This window comes from Pteronotus mesoamericanus, unplaced genomic scaffold (assembly GCF_021234165.1).
Source record: "Pteronotus mesoamericanus isolate MK-2021 breed Mesoamerican mustached bat unplaced genomic scaffold, CSHL_Meso_final contig_2, whole genome shotgun sequence".
NCBI lineage: Eukaryota > Metazoa > Chordata > Mammalia > Chiroptera > Mormoopidae > Pteronotus > Pteronotus mesoamericanus.
Genome location: NW_026555084.1, coordinates 2897601 through 2920246, shown reverse-complemented (window position 1 = coordinate 2920246; position 22646 = coordinate 2897601). Strand labels below are relative to the sequence as shown.

The 22646-nt window shown below is 58.3% G+C and overlaps 1 protein-coding gene across 2 annotated transcripts in view; it reads right to left on the bottom strand.

Annotated features, from left to right (window-relative positions):
- Positions 1–1488: 1488 nt before the first annotated feature.
- The window catches only part of SLIT3 (slit guidance ligand 3), a 520298-nt gene continuing 499140 nt past the window's right edge, over positions 1489–22646 (bottom strand). Inside the window, exons 27-36 of one of the 2 annotated variants that reach the window (XM_054568067.1) lie at positions 20979–21076; positions 14967–15106; positions 12960–13053; positions 12294–12431; positions 10667–10907; positions 9691–9821; positions 6353–6507; positions 4997–5297; positions 3865–4073; positions 1489–2024 (exon numbers count right to left, since the gene is read on the bottom strand). In XM_054568067.1, coding sequence (XP_054424042.1) covers positions 1789–2024; positions 3865–4073; positions 4997–5297; positions 6353–6507; positions 9691–9821; positions 10667–10907; positions 12294–12431; positions 12960–13053; positions 14967–15106; positions 20979–21076 — 1743 coding nt within the window. In that variant the 3' untranslated portion in view covers positions 1489–1788. The remainder of the gene's footprint in view (positions 2025–3864; positions 4074–4996; positions 5298–6352; positions 6508–9690; positions 9822–10666; positions 10908–12293; positions 12432–12959; positions 13054–14966; positions 15107–20978; positions 21077–22646) is intronic. The other variant, XM_054568069.1, reaches the window with a different exon arrangement.

Genomic DNA, 22646 nt, shown 5'->3' with positions numbered 1-22646 from the left:
AAAAAAATTAGTATGGCATCTGATATATAATGTAGTGAACACTAAGTAAATCTTGCCGTTAACATTTGATACAAGGTCCCATAAGTACCTGGAATGGTAATGAACATGCGCATTTTTAAGTAAATTGCTCCCTCATTGTATCCTTTCCTCCCTCCTTCCTTCTTTTCTTCCTCTCCTCCGTCTTTCCCTCCTCCCTCCGTCCCTTCCTTCCCTCCTTATCTGCACTTGCCCGGTGCCCCTCCACCTTCCTTTCCTTTCTCCCTCCGGGATGCCCCGAGCCTTCGGTCCACCAGCGGCCCTCTCAGAAGGTCTGCAGGCCCTCGGAGCTGGAGGGTGCGCACCCTTCCCTGGTCGTCTGCAGGGGCGGACCCCGGGTGGAGAGGCGGGTGACTGGAGACAGGTGGTTGGTGTGAACGGCGGAGCCCGAGGTGGGGACGGGGCAGTGGAGATGGAGGACAGGCAGGGGCAGGTCCCGGGGGGGTGGCAGTTCTCAGATGGAGTCGGGGCTGGACGGCCACCTCTGCTCACAGTCCACCTAAGACACTCTGTCTAGGGTCTTCTTGATACAGAACAAGGAAGGAACAAGACAGAGTGAGAGCAGGAAAAAATGGCAGAAGAAAACCTGTTCTTTCTGGTTTGTCTTCCCTGAGGACCTAACTGCCTGGCTCTCCCATGTTTATGCCGTATTCTGGAGAAGGAATCAGGAGCTCTGAGATGGTGCCAGGCCTGGCTGCCTTTTGGGGCAGGTTCCAGAGGCCAAGAGAGGCCTGTTTCCTTAACTCTGAGCCAGGAGCGACGAGGACAAAATAAGGCGCTGTGCTGACACACATTGGAAAATGGCCACACGAGCAAGGGTCTTTGTCACTGTGGAGGTGGCCTGGAGGGTCAGGCTAAGGCCTGTCTCTCTCGTCGCAAGGCCCTCCGAGAGCTTTCCAGAGACGGGCCCTGGCTCCCTGCCCTCCGAGGGTCTGAGTCCAAGCTGGAAGTGAGGGGAGGGGAGCGCAGCTAGGAAGGCTCTGAGAAAGGGCCGGTGGCGGCTGGGGCCTGTGGGGGTCAGCGTGACAGGCTTCCGCCCTCACCCGGAGGGCCCAGCTCCTGGGGAGGGGTGGGGGAAGGGCAGCTGTTTTAGATTTTGGCGAAACAGGCTCAGGTTAAGCCTATGTCTGAGTCCAGACAGTTTTGTGATGGGGCCCGGCCGGCCAGGAAGCGGGGCGGGGGCTGCAGTGGGCTTGGCCCTGGGGTGGCAGGGGAGCCTGGGCCCGGCAGCCTTTCCTGGGAGGCCTGGACCCCCTGGACTACACAGCCGCCCGGACTAAAGGCCTTTAGGGAGAAATAACGCGAAATTTGTCCCTTCTCTCTCCCTCTCATTCCTTTTCCTGGGCTCGCCAGCAGGTCTCAGTTCCTGCTGACAAGTCAGCGTTTCACGGACGTAAAAATGTCCTCCTCCTTCCTCAGACAGGTTTCACTTCTTTATTCTTATCCTTTTGTTTTAAAAGTTTTATTAGTCTTTTCTCTTAAAATTTTTAACAGCTGTTTATAAAAACACGACAAATACACAACACAAAACAGTAAAAATAACTCACTATATGGTACATATCCTCAGACGGTGCGATATATTTATATAATAAAAGATGAAAATAGTCACTTTCCATAATAAAAATAAGTTCTATTTTTAGTTTATTTTACAATATACTTAATACTCTCTTCTTCTCTTCCTCTCCAGCTCCCACGGCTTCGCTCCGACTCTCGGGGTCCCCGCGGCGGCCCCAGGGCCGCCTGGCGCGGGCCTTAGGAGCAGGGGCGGCAGCCGCACTCCAAGTGTCTCTCCACCTCCTCCACGAACGACGAGCCGTCCGGGCACTGGAAGACGTACTTCCGCCGCTTGCTGCGCGTGGGCCGGCAGCACCGCGGCCCGCAGCCGCCCCGGCACCCCATGACCGGCACCTTCGAGGCCGTGGCGCAAAGGAGGGGGCCCTTCTGGCGGCGGATCACCTCTCGGACGACCTCCCCCAGGCACGGATCTTCTGCAGCGGAGAGAAGGGGTAGGTCAGGGCCTCGGGGAGGCCGCCCTGAAACACCGGCCTATGGACTCTGAGCGACGCCTGTCCTCGCTCGCTCACCCGTCCATCCCCAACGGCCATCTGCTCCCGGCTCTCCCACCCACGCGGCCGCCACCCACGCCACGCGCCTCCCTCTACCTCCCCACCCAGCCTCACGGTGCCCCCGGCACCAGGCTGGCCCCTCCCTTCCAGGAACTCAGCCAACTACGCGGCCAACAGCTAGACTGAGTCCAAGCCTCGCACCGCACACGCGTAAAATCCAAATGAGAAGCGCGTTGAAACACAAGCCCCAGGAGCGTCCACCCAACAGCTGGGACTCTGGCAGAGCTGCGCTCCCCGCTCCCCGAGGCTCAGACGGTGACCCCGGGGCCGCAGGAGGGGGCGGACTGGGAGGTGAGGCTGGGCTGAGAGCTGACGGAGGGACGTCCCCAAAAGTCCTAGAAATGATGGGCGGCGGGGAGATGCTGAACCTGCTTGGGTCCCCTGCACCCTGACGCGACTCTCCACGTGCCTCCTGCGCGGGGGGCCGGGCGGCCCTCGGAGGACAGCGGTGGGCGCGGCGCCAGGGCCCTCGGCCCCACAGCCTCCCTGCCCCGTCCTTGCTGCTGCCTCACAGGCTGCGACCGTCCTGGGGGAAGGGCTCTGTGCAGTTTGAAGCTTCAGGGGTTCATGTGACATAACGTGACCATTAAGCCTGATACAACTTTGCAGGACGAGGCTGCCCAGCGGGTCGGAGGCCGGCCGTGAGGACGGCCAGCGCTGCAGATGTGGTTCTGTTAAATCTGAAATCATTTCTAAATGCACTAATAAAAAAATTTAAACAATGATCAGTTTTGGTCGAGACTAGTATTCTAAGCAGGTGTAAGATGTGAACGCGCTCCCTCCTGTCCCAGGAATCTGGGGCGTCTCCGGGCCTCTGAAGGGTCTGGCTCGGGAGGCCTGGCTGGGGCCTGCGGCCGCCTTCGGAGGCGCTCCCAGGTCGGGGGTCCGCACAGCGCGCCTGCCACGGGTGCGCCCTGAAGGCTCGGCCTCCGGGTGCACAGCTGGGGCCCAGGGATGGAAGAGGGGGAGAGAGGAGATGGGGGAGAAGGGCCAGGAAGGAGGGGCGGGGCAGACGGTGAAGGCGGGGGAGGGGGGAGGGGCAGGAGAGAAGCGAGAAGAACGTGAGTGGAGAAGGAAAAAGGGGGGAGAGAATACGCGTGAAGGATGAAGGGAGACGGTAAGAGGTAAGGGGAGAGTAGAAAAGAGGACGTCCGGCGGGGAGTCGAGCAGGAGGTGGGAGAGGAAAGGGGACAAGGAACAGGGGAGAAGGAAGAGAGGCCAAGGGAGAGCGGAGACGCGGGGAGGCCAGATGGAGGAGGAAAGAAGGGGGGCAGGAGAGAGGAGACTGGAGAGCAGAGAGGGGAGATGGGGGAGACCACGGAGGAAGAAAGCTGGAGGGAGAGGGGGGAGAGAGGGGGTGATGGAGGAGAGAGCGAAGGGTGAGGTGAGAACGGAGGGCGAGAAGGGAGACGCCGGAAGAAGAGGAGGGCAGGGAGCAAAGATGGGGCAAGGAAAGGGGGGGAGGTGGAATCCAGGGGACGGGAGAGGCGGTGGGTTGGGGGATGAAAGAGCTGAGGGGGGGGGAGGGGGAGTGAGACGATGAACGAGCCCAGAGGAAGGGGGGGGATGCGGAGGGGAGGACGGGGGGCTAGATGGGAAGGGGAGAGGGCGCAGGGGAGAGGGGAGGGAAAGACGGGAGGGAAGAGGGGGCGGGATGGACCCCGCTTGGGGTCCCGTCGCCTCAGGGGGACCCTAGACCCACCTTGCTCGCAGTGCTGCCCCCCGAAGCCAGGCTGGCACAGGCAGTGGGGCTCCCCTTGCTCCGAGACGTGGCACTGCCCGTGGTGGCATTTGAAGGCTGCGCAGGCGCCGGCGGAGTCGTTTTTCTGGTCGCACAAGGGCCCTCCATAGCCCTCCGCGCACTTGCACGCGTACGCGGTCCCGGCGGCCACACACCGCCCGTGGCTGCAGCTGCGGGCAGGGGGCGGGGTGAGAGGGGGACCGGCTCCACCCCGTGCCCTGTCCCCCGCCAGCCCAGGGGCTGAGCATGCCTTTCCTTAAGTCCTCTGCCGAGTGTCCCCAGAGTTGGGGGTCCGTGAGCATTGACCAGTGTCCCACCCAGGGCGGGCGGCCCAGAACTCAGGCGGCTGGGAGAACGTAGGCATCACCTAAGCTTCCCGGCTGCCCTGCGGCCTTGACCGAGGGCAGCAACACTCATCACGCCCACGCCAGGAGCGGGGCCTCATTCCCCTTCCGCCGGCCCCCTTTCCTGTCCTCCCCACGTGGCACGGAAACCGGCGGCGCCCCTGTTCTCGTCGTGAGGCAGCACCGCCTCCCCCGGGAGGACGGCGAGAGCCGGGGCCCACTGCAGACGCGCCGGCTGTGGCCACGCACACCCAGGGCTACTCAGGACGCGCAGCCCTTGAGCGCGCCCCCGGGCTCGGGGTCAAAGAATCGCTCCTGACTTGTTCAGCCAAGCAAGTCGCCAGCTTTGGCTCTGGCGTTGCTTTTGGCTGGTTCAGCTTTTTCAACACTGGGATTCTGGGTCTCTCTTGTTAAACACTACACCAGGCACATAGTGGGCCCTCAATAACTATCTGCCAGATGGATACCAATGACTCAGCCACAAAATGCGACTGAGCTGCGCCTGGAGCCTGGCACCGGCGCCGGCTGAGGGGGCCCGGGCTGACCCGCAGGGGCGCGCGGCTGCGGCTGCGGCACACCGGGGCCCCTGAGCGACCCGCCTCGGTGAGCGCGCGCTCTGGGCCCGCTCGGCAGCCACCCTCGTGCAGGTGCGCCTGCGGTCCGACACAGTCCCTCCAGCTGCTACCCGGCCACTCCTCCCGCAGGGCAGGGCTGGGGGCCGAGGGGGGCCGGGCTCTCTGGGCACTGACCTGTGGCCCTGGCAGGGGTCCAGGGCCTCCTGGTCGCACAGCGGGCCGGCCCAGCCGGGGTGGCACTCGCAGACCACGCTGTCCTTCTCCACGGCGCGGCAGAGGCCGTGCCTGCACACCGTGCAGGACTTGCAGCCGGGCGAGACCCCCAGGGCCTGCGGCGGGAGGGCCTTGAAGTCCTGCAGCTCATTGTTGATGCGCACCTCGTGGATGCAGCCGTGGAAGCCGCCCAGCGGCCGGTCGGTGCCCTGGCGCAGGGCCGAGAGGCCCGTGGAGGTAGGGATGCCTGTGGGCGGGATGCCTGTGGGCGGGATGCCAGGAGGGGCCTGAAGACCCTCTCTGCCTGCCTCCCCTCCCCGCCCCAGCCAGGATCTCCCCTCAGCGAGAGCGAGGTCCTCAGGGGTGCCTCCTTGGCTAAGCGTTCACAGCCCTGGGCCTCCGTGCACAAAAGGAGGGAACAGGCCAAAACCCGGGGCCTTGTCCTTGCAAGGACATGCATCCTTTGTCTTGATGGTGACTCTTTAAAAAACTAGAATTTGTTGCCATTATTTAAATATAGAAGATATCCCACAGAAATCCGTATTTCAGGCTCCTCTAGGAAAAAAGGTGAGGTAGCCACTCCTGGCCCCATGGCTGTCCTGGCTAGATGTGGAGAGACCGTCCCCGCAGGGGTGGGTGGCACCCCTTTCCCGCTGTGCCTACCAGGCCTCCGCTGGTGTCCCCACGCCCACAGGAGAACAGAGTGGGGAGCCAGGTTTTGGGAGAGAAGGCGGGGCTTGGGGCGCAGCCTTCATCAGGGGACTTGGGGAGAGAAGCCGTGTCCGTGGGGGGAAGTCTTAGCGCTTTGCGTTGAACACGCAGATCTGGGGACTTTATTTTTCCCTCACATAATCCTTGGCGAACTATCCCCCCAGGGCTGCATTGTGGGCCCAGGCTCTGCCAGACTGGGGGCTACTTCTCTAGGACCTTAACCTCCAACAGGTTCTTCCACAGGCGTCAGCTGAGCCTCGCAGTGCAGTGCCGGAGGAGGTGGCAGAGCACAGGGATTGGGGCTGGAAGCCCAGGAAGCCCAGGATGGAAGGGCCTGGAACCTGACCCCCCCGCCCCCCCGCCCCTGCAACTGTCCCACTCAGGAGCCCTGCCCTCTCTCCTTTCATCTACTCCTCCCCAGGCCCTGGCTAATTATTCACCCTTTAGGGATGAGCTTGGTTGTCACCTCCTCCAGGAAGCCTTCCCTGACTGGCTCTGACAGTGGGTGCCCTGATGAAAATGGGAACCCCAGCCGGAGGGCCTGAGCATAGAGAGCAGGTGGTGAAAGATGGAAGTGGTGGGGGTGGCAGGGGAGGGGGGCTTTACCTCCAAGGTAGAGGGGGCTGTTGATGCCCACGGCTGGCTGCTTCTGGAGCTTTCCCAGGCTCTTGGGGGCTCCTTTGTCCACCACCAGGTTCAGGGTCTGGTTTAGCATCACCAGCTCCACACTGTGGAACTGCCCGTCGTTCACAGTCTCCACACTGGGCCGGAGAGGAAGGAGGGCAGGGGTTTGCCGTGTGCCTCCCGCGGTGCGCGCTGGGCTCCACACTTGACTGCTAGCCCTCGCATTTCCTTTCACTTTTTATTTGCAAGTAACTCAATTTGAAGTTATTAAATTTACATTAAGTGGCAGAAATAGAACGGAGAACACCTATTACAGTGGTAGATCCTCCTAGTAGCCCCGTTTGCTTTATCATTTAATCTCTCGCTCTATCACTCTATCTCCACATACGTGCATATATATTCATATATACATGTGCATGCATGGAGTTTTTCTGAACTATTTAAAGGTAGGTTACATCCATCTTTGCTCTTTATCACCAGATGCTTCCTGTGCATTCCCTAAGGACAGGGATATCAAGCACACTTCTCAATTTTGGTAAACTTAACATTGATACCATACTGATGGGGACCTCAGATGTTGGAAAAATTTTAGTTTCAGGTAACAGCAAATAAGCTGAGTGAACAATGTATGTAAATAGCTACTATTTGAGGAACTGCAGGTAGGGCCCCGGACCCCGGAGGCCACAGGCAGCCCCCCCTTTGTGCCTCAGGGGGACGGCAGGCAGCGAGGATGGCGTCTGAGCCCTGTGCCCCAGGGTGAGGCGCCCTCCTCCCAGGGCACGGGCGAAAGAATGCAGCACTTCTATCCGACTGCCTTTTCCCCAGCTCCCGTCCCCTGACCTACACTGCTCTTCCCCTTATAAAAAGGGTGGTGGAAAACGGAATTTAAGACGGTCTGTTAGGGTACAAACCCGCCGTCTTCTCAGATCACCCACCATCTGAATAAAGCGCCCATGAAGATTCCGTCCCTGTCTCTGCTCCCTGGGTCTGGCTGGCGACGGGCAGCATGAATGCTGGCATTTCTGGTTTCAGTACTTGTATCTGGTCCATCTGTACTCTAACTTTTCATCTGGTCCATCTGTACTCTAACTTTTCAGCTCGTTTTGAAGAGAGGGAACCTAAGTAGCCTGACCAAGGTCCTGCCTAGGAAGTCGTGGAGCTGAGGTGTGAAGTCAGGATCAGGGTCCCGACTCCCATAACTGCACCCAAATGCCCCGCAACCTTGTCTGCGCCAACACAGGCCCCGGGGTTGGAGGCTGCCGCATCCCTGGCACGTCCTCACCAGCCCAAGGAATCATGCCTGAGGCCAGGGGCTTGCAAACCCCATGTCCCCGAAGACTCTGGTTTCTGACCCCCATCTTACCAACCAGGACGGCTCTATGTCCCCTCCCCTTTTTTTTTAAAGCCTTGGCCTTTTAAGTAAAATATCAGTGGGAGAGAAAAAATTGGGGGGAAAAAACCCAGTGAAATCACCCTCCTGCTAACCCTAAGAGAAATGACCCTGCCAGGGTCCCGAGCCCCTCAGGCGGTCTCTCGGGGGGATTTCAGAGGCGGGGGGCGCCTGGGGGTCTTCCCCCTTACCCAGGGGCCAGGGAAAGAAGGACTGGGAGGTGGAGGCCACAGAAGGCACCTGAGCCAGGCTGGTGGCTGGTCCGGGACGCACATGAGGACGGTGTCGGCCAGAGGGGCCCGTGCCGTTCTCTGCAGCATTTAATAGCAATGTGGGGCACGTGTTGAGCCCTTAATAGGGGCCAGACCGGCTACTCCATGCTAAGCACTCGGCCGACTTTCTCTCATTAACTCTAACAACCCCCACGTGGGAGGGACAATGTTTTCTCCATTTTAGAGAGAGGGGACTTAAGGTGGCTGATCCAAAGTCTTATGGTGGACGTGGTAGAGGCAGGACCCAAATCCAAGCCCCAAGTCCCGGACCTGATGCCACCGTGGGACAGAGTCCTTTCAGGGGCTGGACACGCTCAGCTGGATGCTGAGCTGTGACCACAAGGTGGCGACAGAGCGTTGTGGGAACAGAGGTCTGGGATTTTAGTGAAGAGCCTGAGACCACAGCCTGCCCTGCAGCGCCCCTGGCTCCTGGACCGGGTGTTTGTCCGTCTCTCTCTCTCTTTCGGCCTCACCCTTTGTGCCCCAGCTCCCGGCTCTGCCCACTTCCCGACTTGCGAGCCTTTGCCCAGGTTGGGGGTGGGGTGCGGGGCAAGGCCTTCACCTGAGCATCAGGTTTCTGGGCCCTGGGCAAGAGTGAAGGAGCTTGCCTGGGCTCGTGGTGAGGGCCAAACGAGACAGAGACCTTGGCAGAGCATGGGGCTGTGGCAACGCGTAACTGAGGCGTAGGGAGCATGCACTGCGGCCAAGCAGAGCTCTCACCCGGTGTTTTAAAGTGCCCAGCTTTTCAGCCCGCAGGTATTTCACACAGAAACCTGAATTTCCAGCCTCTCTTGAGATTGAGCATTGTCATGTGGCAGTACCTGCTGGAGCTGAGGCCAGCTGATCCTTTGGACAGGGCAGTAGTACCCTGGGGGCCACCACAGTCCCCGCCAGTCCCTCCTGGCTCCCAGCCCACCTCCCCCAAGTCTGTCACCTTCCTCAGCCCCTTGGCCTTGTGGGTAGGAAGTAGTGAACAATGCCTCAAGCCCCTCCAACAAGTCTAGGGACGGAGGCGTGGTGCCCCCTGTTTCTGCTCTGGGGCAGGGAGGGGCTCAGGTGGCGTTTGTGTTTGCGGGGGGCCCCTCACCTCTCCTGGGGGCAGGTGAACAGAGCCAGGTCCCGCCTGAAGGAGGAAGTAGAAGCCGACAGACAGAACTAGCATGTCTGCGACTTCACGGACATTACTAAGATGAGCTAAATGTAAAAAGTGAGCGGACTGAGAGCCGACATGAAGCAGTGTGCTAAGTCACAGCTTAGTGGGGCGGGGGACTGGTGGCAGGACTGAGGTTTAGGGACCACTGTCCTTCAGAGCAGCCTGAACGTCACTTGAGGAGAAATCCCACCCCCGCAGAGCTCTGGAATGTCTTCCCTCGAGTTGTATGCTAATCTGCCCCTGTTTTCTTTCTTAAACTAATAAAAGATTAGGATGACATTTTGCAAAGGGCATCTCATTAAGCAGCCCTGTCCCCATTGGAGCGCGGAGCCCCCGCGGCAGCCAGCTGGCCATTTATCTTATGGTAATGAGGTGTCATCTCCTGCCCCTTCAGCCAGCAACGCTTCTGCTTCCATGCCGCCCCCCCGAAGAATGTGTGTCTGGGGGGGGCGGGAAGAGGCGTCAGACTCCCCACCCCCCACCCCGCTGCGCCTGGCGGCCCTACCTGTACACCGTGGTGGGCGGGGAGCTCAGGCTGTCATAGACGAGCCTCACGTGGCCCTGGTACAGCTCCAGCGCCAGGGGGTCGTTGTCGCCCTTGTAGAGCAGGATGCCGTTGTCCTTGTCGGTGGCCACCTGGGAGAGGGCGTAGGTTAGTGCTCCCCGAGGCCTCACCTGCCCATCCCCCCTACAGAGACCCTTCCAGATGGCGTCTGGTGGCCCCTGCTGCCGCCCATGGCCGGACGCCTCCTCCACGAAGGCTGTCAATTCCCGGAAGGCAGGCCTGGCCTGGCCTGTCCTCCAGCAAAGGGGACTGAGCCATTCGGTCCAACAAACACTTACTTAGCGCCTACCAGGCCGTGTCTCCCTCCCTCCCACCCTCCCTGCCTGCCTGTCAGGAGCCCTGAGCGCCGATCCAGCTCCTCCCCTGCCTTGGAACGACGCGGCGCGATAGATCGCACCCAGGGCCCGGCCCCTCTCGGGCCTCAGTCTCTATATAAAGTGTAATAATAATTATAAACTAAATGCTAAGTGTTGCCATTTAATTCAGCTTATTATGAGCCAGGCTAAGCACTGTGCTGAGAGTCACCTGGGGAGTTTTTTAAAACGCCCGTGTCTGTGCTTCGCCCCAGACCGATTACACAGGCGTCTCTGGGGCGGGGCCCAGGCAAAGGTAATTGGAGACGTTTTCTGCTGATTCCAACAGCTGCCAAGGCCGAGAACCCGGCTTCTTTGGAAGCTGCTGCCCAGAGGGGTCCCAGGGGGCAGGGCTCTCTGACGAGTCTGGGAGTGGGGCTGCCTTCGGCTGTGAGAGCTGGTCCGGAGTTGGACAGAGCCGGCCCAGACCCCTAAAGAGGAGTGAGGTCCTCGACGATGCTGCTGGGGGGTGGGAGGTGCAGGACACGACGTCCTGGGGCACCCCAGCCATGCTCAGGGCACTCAGAGCCCGTGTCCTTCCAGGGCCGGGAGGCGGGGCTCACCTGCAGGGAGATGTTGGCCTGGGGTCGGACCTTGGCGGAGGCCAGTTCCACGTAGGAGTCCTTGCCCACGAAGTTGACGGTGATGAGCTTCTCGCACCGCGGGCCGGCGAAGCCCGGGGGGCAGCGGCAGGTGGGCTCCTGCTGCACCACGATGCACTGCGCCCCGTTCTGGCACTCGTACTGGTCGCAGGGGCTGGTCTGCAGCAGGACCATGGGCGGCGGGTGCTCGCAGAAGAGCCCGCTGCGGGGGGCGGCGGGGGGGCGGCCGTGAGCCGGAGGGCGGCCGGGGAGGGCCAGCCGAGAGGGGAAGGCGCCCGGCCCCTGCCCACCAACCCTGCCTGAGGCAAGTCCTCGTCCTTCTCTAAGCTCCAGTGCCCCCGCTTTAAAATTATGGGGTTGGATTAGAGGGCAGGCCCCCAAACTTCCGTGTCCTCAGAATCACGTGGGATGACTTTGTTCAAAGTGCACATTCTCTTCCGCCCACAGGAAGGGCGGCATGTGGTGTGTCCGCGCAAGGCATGTCATTCACCGTTAAAGAGGAGGGAAGCCCTGGCCCAGGCGGCAGCGCGGATGAACTGAGGACATTATGCTGAGTGAAGCGAGCCAGTCACGGAAGACAAATACGACATGATTCCCGCTCATATGAGGCCCCAAGAGCGGTCATGTTTGCAGTGACAGGAAGTAGAATGGCCGCTGCCGGGGCAGGGGATCGATATTTAAAGGGGGCGGAGTGTCAGTTCTGAGGTGGATGCCGGGGAGGGTTACGCAACAGTGTGAACGGACCTCATGCCACCGAACCACACACTTCAGCGGGTTAAGACGGTAAAGTTTATGTCATGTATATTTTACCACAAGTGTGAAATGTTATAAAAAGTGCAGGCGCCAGCCCCTCCGCCCCCCAGCTCTCCTCTGTAGCTGGAGGTGGAGCCGGGAATTTCCACCCCCCAGCCCCGGGCAGGCGCTCTCCGCGGGGCTTTGGAACCAGCGGCCTGGAGGGCCTCTCTCCCTCCAGGCTCCCCTCCCCAGGGGCCAGGCCGCAGCCTCATCTGCGTCCTTGGAGGCGTGCCGACCAGTGAGCACTGTGTCCACGGAGCTGTCCCCCGCCTGACCCCTCTGCAGAGTGGTCCCTGTCCCCCCACGCCCTTCCCACCCAGGTCGTGTGGACGCGAGGGCTGGAGCCCAGGTCTCTCCTTCCACAGGCCCCGCCTGACGCCTGGCCAGAGTTCCCCCTGCCCCCCGGCTTCTCTTCTGGCGCCCAGGGCTCCAGTGACTGACCCCAAGCCCTGCTGCTGGCCTCTGTGTTTCTGCCACGGGCTACCGTCCGGGCTTTGTTCTGCGGCCTAGAAAGCAGGTTCCTGCCAGAGTGGCTGTGCGTCTCCCCCGACCCTGCCAGCTGGACTCCCGGGCGGGGACACCTTCTGTCAGATGGGAACACGCCCCAGCTGGACAAACCTCTAGTCCAACTTCCATGCGGACTTGGCCTGGGCAGCTTCGCTTACCCACTTGCCTAACAACATCTGCTTGGGGACTTGGAAGGGCTGCGGAAAGTGCGGGGAAGAAAGGGGCCATGGAGAACGGGTCTGCCCTGCCATCGGGCCCAGGCTGGCTCCCGGGGGCCCCGCCGTACCTGAAGCCCTGGGGGCAGGCGCACGTGTAGCCGTTGACCGCGTCCACGCACTGGGCCCCGTGGCGGCAGCTGTGGGCTGCGCAGTCGTCGATGTCCACCTCGCAGAGCTTCCCGCTGTACCCAGGGAGACACTCGCACCTGGAACACAGCACAGCCACTGTCCCACCGCCCTCGGCTCCCAGGCGGCCGCTTGTCCCCCTCCCCCTCGCAGGCTCCGTGAAGCCTGGCCCCGCCAGCGGGGTTGTGGGCCGTCCATAGCCCTGGCCCCTGCAAGGCCACCCACGTGTGCCTGCCTCATGTGGGGCATCTTGCTCTCAGGAGCCCGGCTGAGAGGCACAGGCCGGAACCTGATTCGGGCCTGGACCTGCCACTTCCTGCGTGGAACGAGAGCTCCTTTCGTCCTCGTGCTGCGCTGGCTCCAAGTGAAGGACTTGCACCGAGCGCCCTTCGGGTGCTCCCCACACGCTGCAGGGGGGCCTCCATATGGGGGGGAGGCACCTGGCTCCGAGAGAGCCGACATGACCTCCCCACAGCAGATTGCTCTACTCTGCTCGCTGCGCAAAGGAAGACGTGGGGAGGGAGAGGGAGCCCCCGAGCCTCTGCTCCAAGCCCTGCCTGGTGGCAGGGTCCCGGGACCCTGGGTTGGGGCACGAGGTCGAGCCCTACCTGAATCCTTTGTCCAGGGAGACGCACTTGGCCTCGTGCTGACAGAGGTTCAGCCCTGGCACGCAGTGGTCGATCGCCTCGTCACACAGCTCGCCTGTGGGGACAGGCAGAGAGCTCAGGCACCAGCTGGTCGCGGGCATGAGGAGCCCTGAATTCGGCCTCGTGGAGTGCCCCTTCCCCTGCACCTCTGCCTCGGTTTCCCTGTCAGTGACCACGGGGAGACACCGGGATCTCCCCGGGCACTGTCCCAGCCCTGTCATCCGGTCGTTTCACTCGGTCACTCAGAGGCTGCTGAAAGCGCCGGTGTGAGGCCCTGACCTGGGCTCCGCTTCTTTATGTGTGTTTCATTCCACTCTGTTCACTGAACCCCTCCTGCGCGGGAGGCGCCGTGCCAGGGGCTGGGGACACCCAGTACCAGTCCTGTCCACCCGCCCCAGGCCTAGATCTATAAAGAAGCAGGCAGTTACACCAGAGCCTTGAGCGCAATGAGCAACTGGCGACCGTGGGGGAGCCCAGGGCTGCCTGGAGGGCGGGTGAGGCCGGACAGCACAGTCCAACTGCCACGGGTAAGTCAGCCGCTTGGACTTCCTCAGAGAAGAAACCACGAAAGGCATTTGAGGTTCTGGTCTCTGGATACGGTTCCTCTGAAGCTCATGGCCTAACGGGCCCTAAGTGCCCGGGGAGGGCCCTTGCAGAGAAGCCCCGAAAAGCTCAGACCACCTGCAAGTGTGTTTGGGGAATGTGGGGTGAGGGCCAGGCGGCGGGGGTGAGGTCCGTGCCAGGTGCCCCTCTGGGCTTCGGGTTTCCTTGGGCTCTGCCTGCCCGGCCACCGGGAGGGAGGTCAGAGAGGAGCAGCAGTCGAGGGCAGTCCCTCCGAGGCCGCCTGGGGACAGGGCAGGGACGGTCCTGACTGTGGCTGAGGAGCGAGTGACTGGCACGGCCCCGGGGCGCAGGGTCTCTTCCCTGCTGCGGTGGGGACACGCTGACCCCTACGCTGCCCCCATTTTGCGGCCAGCCTCTCAGTTCTGGGCTCGGGTGGGAGGGGCCCGGAGGCCACATCCGTTTGGGAACGGCTGGGTTAAACAGTGGTACGTGGCTTTCTTTAAAGCAGGCGTTGTCAGAGCCTCTACCCGCTGCCCTGTGTCGTGAGCTCTGGGAGGAGGCCTGTCACTAAATGCACGCTCCCCAAGCTGCTGCCTTTTTTTTTTTTTTTGCACATTGAGCCTTTTTCTCAAAGAATTCATGGAATTTATAGGATTCCAGTGTGCAATAGGCCGTTTAGGTGGTCCCTATAACAAAGTAGGTTGTGTTTGCATGACTTGGTCGCATTTTGCTTCACAACTAATGGTACATTTGACTGTCCCAGCCAGGGGCTGTGGACACAGGAAGCAAAGGTGTTGCGTTGGGGGTGGGGCAGGAGCGTGTCCCTCCCGAGGACCAGCCCCCGGGGGGAGCCGGCGCCCACTACCCACCCCCCAGGTTCCTCCTCTGTGACCCCGGAGCCCCCGGGCTCCCAGGGCTTGTGCTCTCATTCTGCTGCACGCGTCTCCCTCTCTCTACTTGATGGTGAAGCTTCTTAAGAGAAGCAACTCTGTCCTGCCCGGTTTTGTCTCCCCAGCTCCGGGCAGAGCACCTGGGAAATGCAGATTTCCAGAGGAGGTTGACCAGACTGGAACAAAGTATAAACACAATGCGAGTGCCTCCCTGCTGGTCTCAGACACCACGGGGTCTCCAGGTTCCCAAGGCAGGGAGGCCACCAACTAAATGGACAGACAGTGGGCAGGGCCCTGGGTACTGGCTCCAAAGCAGGAAGGAGCTAGTGGTGTGTTGGGGTAGAAGGGGGAGGGGTGGGCAGACGGAGGGGGAGGGCCTTTGGGAAGCTGCTCCTGGGGTTTTAGGAATTCGAGCCTGTGTCTGTGGGGGTCCCTGGAAAAAGCTAAGAAAATGGTGACACCCCCGCCCCCCTACCCAGACCTGCCGGTCCCCGCCCGGCGCCCAGGGCCTTGCCTGTGTAGTTGGGTGGGCAGACACACACGTAGTTGTTGATCCCGTCCACGCAGGTGGCGTTGTTCTCGCAGTCGTTGTCCTCGCAGTCGTCGGGGTTGATCTCGCACCGCTGCCCCTCGAAGCCCAGGGGGCAGGAGCAGCTTTGGGGAGGTGTGGAGGGGGGAGGAGGGGAGCCGGGGGCAGGGCGTGGGGTGGGGAGGGGCAGAGAGGGAGGTTGGGGTATATAATTAGTCGGGTTTCTCTCTGGATGGAGGTCCAAGGCAGTGCTTTGGGCACATGAGGTCTTAGGGTCCTGAGCAGGAAGACCCTCAGGGGTGCCAGTGGTGATTTCATCGAGCCCCTGTCTCTGGGACACGGCTGACCTCCCCGGCCCTGGGGACAGTTCCCACCAGCACTGCCCCCTTCACTGTCCCTCCAGCTGTCTTCTAGACCTCTCTTCCCGGGGCTCGGCTGCGGGCAGTCTCTTTTGTAGGCCAAGAAAGAGTTCAGCAAACACCCTGTTTTGGGTGACTTTTTATGGCCGAGCAGCCGCTGTGTCTTGAGCAGGAGCAGGGCACAGGGGCCCAGACCGGGCTCTGCATTCATTCATTCATTCATTCATTCACCTGGGAATGAATTCCACGTCTGCCACTTCCTAGCTATTTGACCTTGGGAAATTTAAACTCCAAGTCTCAGTTTTCTCATCTGTTGACTGGGGTAATAGTACTTACCCCCAAGGTGGTTGTGGGGGTAAAAGGAGATTATGTAAGTAAAATGCTTAGAAAGATACATGGCTCATAGCCGGTGCTCAGAACACGTTAGCTAGCTTTAGTCCTAGAAAAGGGAAACTTCGCCTTAATCCTTCCTCAGGGATGCCATGTCCCCATCATGGATTCCCGCTGTGTCAGAGCCCTCTCCAGCTTCCGGCAGGTAAGGGGATTGGCTAGGAGGACCCCTCTCTTGCCAGCATCAAGGTTTTCTGGTGAGCTTGGTTTAAAACAGCGCCAACCACAAAAAACATGCCCCAAATGAAAGAACAGGAGCAATCCCCAGAGAAAGAACTAAATGAAATAGAGTTAAGCAGTCTACCAGAGACAGAGTTCAAAACAATGGTTATAAGGAAGCTCAAGGAACCTGGGAAAGAATAGATGAACTCAGAGCTCAAACAAAGAGCTAGTAAACATAGAAAAGGACATAGAAACCACGAAAAAGAACCAGTCAGAAATGAATACAATATATGAAGTAAAGAATACACTAGAAGGAATCAATATCAGGCTATGTGAAATGGAGAATCAAATCAGCAATTTGGAAGACAAGGTAGCAGAAACCTCCCAATCAGAGCAGCAAGAAGAAAAAAATAAAAAAGAATGAGGACAGTTTAAGGGACCTCTGGGACAACATGAAGTGTAACAACACCCACCTCGTAGGGGCACCAGAAGAAGAGAAAGCAAGGGATTGAGAACCTATTTCAAGAAATAATGACTGAAAACTTCCCTAAACTGGTGAAGAAAAGAGATCTACAAGTCCAGGAAGCACAGAGAGTCCCAAACAAGTTGAATCCAAAGAAGCCTACACCAAGACACATCATAATTAAAGTGGCAAAAGTTAAAGTCAAAGGGAGAATCTTAAAAGCAGCCAGAGAAAGAGTTACCTACAAGGAAGCTCCCCTAAGACTGCCAGCTGGTTTCTCAACAGAAACATTTCAGACTAGAAGGGACTGGCACAAAATATTTAAAGTGATAAAAAGCAAGGGCCGACAACAAAGACCTTCCCAGAAAGGCTATCATTTAAAATTGAAGGAGAAATAAAGAGCTTCCCAAAAGAAAAAGCTAAAGGAGTTCAATACCACCAAACCAGTATTACAAGAAATGTTAATGGGACTCCTTTAAGAAGAAGAAAGAAAAAAAGAGAGAAACATAGTTGTAATGAATACAGTGGCAATAAATACATGCCTATCAATAATCACTTTCAAATGTAAATAGATTAAATGCTCAAAATACACAGGGTAGCTGAATGGATAAGAAAATCAGGCCCATAAATATACTATCTACCAGAGACCCACCTCAGAATGAAAGATACACACAAACTGAAAGTAAAGGGATAGAAAAAGATATCACATGCAAATGGAAACAAAAACAACAAAAAGCTGGAGGTAGCAATAACTAATATCTGACAAAAACAGGTTTTAGCAGAAAGGATATAATAAGAGACAAAGACATTACATAATTATAAAGGGATCAATTCAACGAGACGATATAACCCATGTAAACACTTATGCACCCAACATAGGAAGACATAAATATGTAAAGCAAATCTTGATGGATATAAAAGGAGAGATCGACAGTAATACAGTCGATAGTATTGTAGGGAATTTTAATGCCGCATTGACATCAATGTATAGATCATCCAGGTCAAATGTATATATACATGTGTAAGAGAGAGAGAGAACCCTAAAGATTCCACCAAAAAACTACTAGAACTGGTAAATGAATTCAGTAAAGTATCAGGATACAAAATAAATATCCAGAAATTGGCTGCATTTTTATACCTCAATAATGAACTTCCAGAAAGGGAAACTAAGAAAACAATCCCATTTACAACTGCATCAAAAAAAAAAAATATCTAGGAATATATTTAATCAAGGAGGTAAAAGACCTGTACTCAGAAAATTATAAGACACTGAAGAAAGAAATTGAACATAAAAATAAATGGAAGCACATGCCATGCTCATGGACAGGAAGAATTAACACCAATAAAATGGCCTTGCTACTCAAAGCAATCTACACATTCAATGCAATTCCTATCAAAATACCAATGGAATATTTCACAGAACTAGAATAATCCAAAAAGTTATATGAAACCACAAATCGTGAGGATTCTTTCTCAGGATCCCACAGCAATCTTGACAGAGAACAACAAAGTGGGAGGTATCACGCTGCCTAATATGAAACTGTAAGGTCATAGCAATCAGAACACCATGGTACTGGCATAAAAACAAACATATAGATCAATGGAACAGGACAAGAGAGCCCAGAAATAAATCCATGCCTAAATGGTCAATTAGTATTTGACAAAGTAGGCAAGAAAAAACAATGGGGGTAGAGACAGTGTCTTCAATAAATGGCATCTGTTTTCCTGAAACAACTTCCTCTGGCCGTCCCCTGAGCCTCTGGACTGTGCGGATGTGGGACACGGTGGCTGGCCAAGGGACCGGGGCTGCTCATGGTGTGGACAGAGGGTGGGAAGGTCATTGTGTCCCTTGCCCACCCTGGCAGCCTGGGGGGAGGGGTTGCCAAGGTCAGCTGTGAGGATGTAGGACAGTCACGTCTCCCTGGCCTTGGTCTCCTGTCCAGCCAGCTCTGGCTTTTTCAAATTATTTTTTAAAAAAAGACCTTACTTATAGAGAGAGGGGGAGGGAGGGAGAAAGAGGGAGAGAAAGAGCAATGCGTGGTTGCCTCTCACACACCCCATACTGGGGCCTGGCCTGCAACCCAGGGATGTGCCCTGATTGGGAATCGAACCAGCAACCCTTTGGTCAATAGGCCGGCACTCAGTCCACTGAGCCACACCAGCCAGGGATAATCCCTGCTCTTTCTGTGAGCAGACAATGCACCAAGATTGAAGAAGTATCTCTATGAAGAGGTACAGGGTGCTTCTAGAATCCTAATTCGTAAGAGGTGTAGGAGTTGAATCCTGTGCCCTCAAAAAGATAACGTTGACTTAACTCCAAGTCCCCCCAAGTGTGACCTTATTATTTGGAAACAGGGCAGATGGAATTAGTTAATTTAAGATGAGGTTGTGCTGGAGCAACACGAGCCCTTGACCCACCGGGGCAGCGGCCCCCAGGAGACGCCGGGCACCTGAAGGCAGAGGCTGGAGTGGCGCCGCGGAGAGCCAAGCATGTCAGAGGTTGCTGGCAGCCCCGGAGGCTGGGGCAGGGGCCCTCCTCTAAGGGCTTCATCGGGGGCAGGGCCCTGCTGACACCTTGACTTCGGACTTCTGGCTTCTGCATGCATTTAATGTTCCGAGCCACCAGCCTGTGCTATTTGCTGGGGCAGCCCCAGGAAACTGACACAGGTGTGAAGAAGGGCGCAAAGCGTCCTAGACCCCTAGACCGGTGGCCCTCCCTTTGCCAACCTATCAGGTTGGGCCGTGGGGGCGGTTACCCCGTCTCCCCTCAGCGGGGTGGGCGGAGCCTGGCTTCCACCCCGCAGGTGCGTTTCCTGGCTGGGGCCCAGGGGCCACCAGCACCGTGAGGTCCGTGCGGCTTCTCCCGACCCTGCCCTCAGCGAGGGGCTGGCAGTGGTTTGGCCCGCTCCAGGCAGGAAAACAAACTGCCTTGATTTTCACTCGCCAGAGTCCCAGTTTGACGGGACTGGCCGGTGGACAGTGGGTGGGCGGGGAGCCCTGGGAAGGGGAGCCTGGAGCCCGGAGCCCGAGTTCCTTCCCAGACCACACAGCGGTCTGCAAGTTAATGATTTGCAACCTGAGCTCTGCGACGCCTGCCAGCAGCCGGGCATTGGGCCCCTCCTTTACCATGTAGCCCACGGGCTCCCTGGGGGGCCAGAGGGGCCGGTTCCTGCCGGTCTGCCTCGGCCAGGGAGGACCTGGGCTGGAAAACTGGGCATCTGAGAGCAGATGGGGGCGGGGCGGGAAAAGGCAGGGGGCAGGAGGGGGCCCTGGGCTTGGCAGGGGCCTAGAAGGCCCACTCCTGCGACAGGGGTGAGGAAAGCTTACATGGCTTCTACTCCTTTTCTCCCTTTCCTTTTCCTTTTTTGTTGAAGATTTTATTTATTTTTAGAGCAAGGGGAAGGGAGGGAGAAAGAGAGGGAGAGAAACACCAATGTGTGAGAGTCTCTGCTCACTCCCAAGTGGGGACTTGGTCCACAATCCGGGCATGTGCCCTGACCGGGAATCGAACCTGCGACCTCTCGGTTCACAGGCTGGCGCTCCATCCAGTGAGCCGCACCGGCCAGGGCTCCTCTCCTTCTTTCCTCCCTTTATTTATCCCCTCTCTTCCTTTTTATAGTTGGCATTCCATATGATATTGATTTCAGGTGTACAACATAGTGATTTGACATGTACGTATCTTACGACGTGACCACCACCCTAAGGCTAGGGACCATCCCTGTCGACGTTATCAGAATATTCTGACTATATCCCCCGTCCCTCCACCCCCTCCCTCTGGCACCCATCAGTTTGCTCTTTGTTTCTGTGAGTTGATTTTTATTTGTTCATTTTTTATTTAAAAAAATGCCACATGTAAGTGAAATCATGTGGTATTTATCTTTTTCTGTGACTTCTTTCACTTAGCACAGAACCCTCTGGGTCCATCCATGTCGCTCCGAACCGTAGGATGTTGCTCTTTCTTACTGCTAATATTCCACTCCAGGTATACAGCACATCTTCTTGTTCCGTTCATCCACCCCCTTTCTTTCCGAGCTCTTAATGCAGGGGCAACGGAGGAGGGGTTGGAAGACTCAGCACAGAGTGTCAGGACATGTGCCCCGGGCAACTCAATCTCTGTGCCTCAGTTTCCTCGTCAGTTAAATGGGGACCGTCCCTGCCAGAACCAGATAGGGTCACTGGAAGGATTTCAATGAGAGAATACCTGACTAGCTAGTACCTGGCACATAGGCGCAGGTAATCAATGTCACCCGCTGTTAATGTCTTCTCTACGCTCCAGCAGAAAGCGCGGTGGCGCTGGCAGGCTGGTGGGTCTTTGAGCCCCCACTCCGCCCCGGCTCAGTGAACACCTGCAGCCCCTGAGGGCTCCTGCCCTGGAGAGAGGCCACCTGGATCTGAGGCCCTGCCCCAGCGCCTACAGCCTGCACAGCTGCGGGCTAAGGGGTCATCCCCGGACGCCTCCGTTTCCTGCTCCACCTGGGGGACAATATAGGCAGCGCCTGGAACTCACGCCCTTAAAGGGCGTGGCCCAGTGTGGGCACAGGGGCCCTCGGGGAACAGCTGTGCCACTTCGGCCGCCCGTGGGGCCCTGGTGGGGGGTGGGAGGGCCCAAGGGCCAGCTGTTACCTGAACCCATCCTTGTGGCTCTCGCTCAGGTGGCAGGTGCCTCCGTGCTGACAGGGGTTCTGGATGCAGGTGTTGATGGGTGTGGTGCAGTCTTTGCCCTGAGGAGAGGAGGAAGGAGCATCCGGGTAGGACGGTGGTTAGTGGCTGCCGGGACCCAGGAGACCCCCGGGAGCTCCCCGCACCTCTGGGATGAGGCTGGGGAGATGGCAGGGGGCCCTGGGACAAGCCTGCAGTGTGACTCGGAGAACGGCACAGGGGCCCGAGCTCCAAGCACTCCACGGCGAGGAGAGGAGGACCGCGGAGAGTTCGGGAGCCTGGCTCCCAGAGTCCACGCTGTCCTCTGTTCTACACGACAGGGCACGGGCATGGGCTTCAGGCACAGGACAACCTGGCTTCACGTTCCAGCTTCATCGTGTCCTGGTTGGCTGACCTTGACCTTGTATAAGCTTTTTAACCTCTGTAAGCCTACTTCATAGTGTTATGAGAAAGAAACGAGACCTTTCCTTTAAGAAAGTGCTTAACATTATGTAACACGTCTAGCACAGAGTAGGCATTCTATATATGCCAGGAGATATTATTAGTAGCCTTACTGAGGCTTAAGTATAATCCACAAGTAGGGCGTGGCCATCAGATCTCAGCCCTATTGGTGACAACCCCCCAGAGAGGCACCTTTGACTGGTTGGGACGTAGGCCCAGGTGTTGGCAATTGCACTCAAGGTCTGCAGGTGATTGCAATGTTAGGCCTGCCCGAGGAGCCCTGTGAGCGAGAGTTGTGGGTGGGGGGGATGCTCTGGAGCACACTCCTCTGAAGGGGACACTCGAGCCGAGAAGGAGCCAGCCTTGCAGTAGAAGGGACGGCGCGGATGCAGGCACTGAGGAGGGGGCAAGACGGTGCTAGACACAGGGTGCAGCAGCCTAGGGAACAGCCCAAAGCTTGGCCCCCAGCCACCAGCGCTGCCCCCCAGTCCTGGCACACAGTCCCCTGCGGGACCTGCGGGAACTACAGGGCTCGGGGAGCTGTCTGCTGTGTGGTTTCTCGGCTGCGGGCCCCACGCCAGGCAGGGGTGATCGCGGGGTCCCTCCCACGGCCACGCCACCTGCTCACCATCTGCCCGAGAAAATCCTCTCCCCCTCTGCTGCCGCCGGGGCCTGTGACGGAGTGACTGGGCTTCCTGGCGGGGGGTCGCTGCCATCTGGGCTCAGGGCTCTGCTGCAGACTGCCTGCTCCCCAATGTCCCCGCAGCTGCATGCCGTCTGCTTCCCACCCTGCCCTGTCGCACGTAACGGGCCAGCCAGGGGTTTCTGGGAGAGGCGGAAGCTGTGGGGCGGGGGCGGGACCTGGGTTTACCCTAAACCAGAGCCCTCTTGGGAGCACGGGGGCACTTTGGGGAAGCCCGGTGGGATGGGAGCGGCAGTCCTCATTCTCACTCCAGTGCACTGAGCTCACTTTCCTTTCCAGGCCTTGTGCCAGGGTTTCACAGTCACCCAGCAGGCGAGCGTGACTGGGATGACCTCTGCTTCACAGACCGGGAAGGCTGGCCCGGAGAGGGGGACGAGGTTTCCAGGATCGCAGCCCAGGGAAGAGGCGGCGGCAGAGCCCGGCCTTCCGGCCCCAAGCCAGCTGGGCAGCTGCCGCCCCCTCCCCAGGCATGGGCTGCGGCGCCAGGA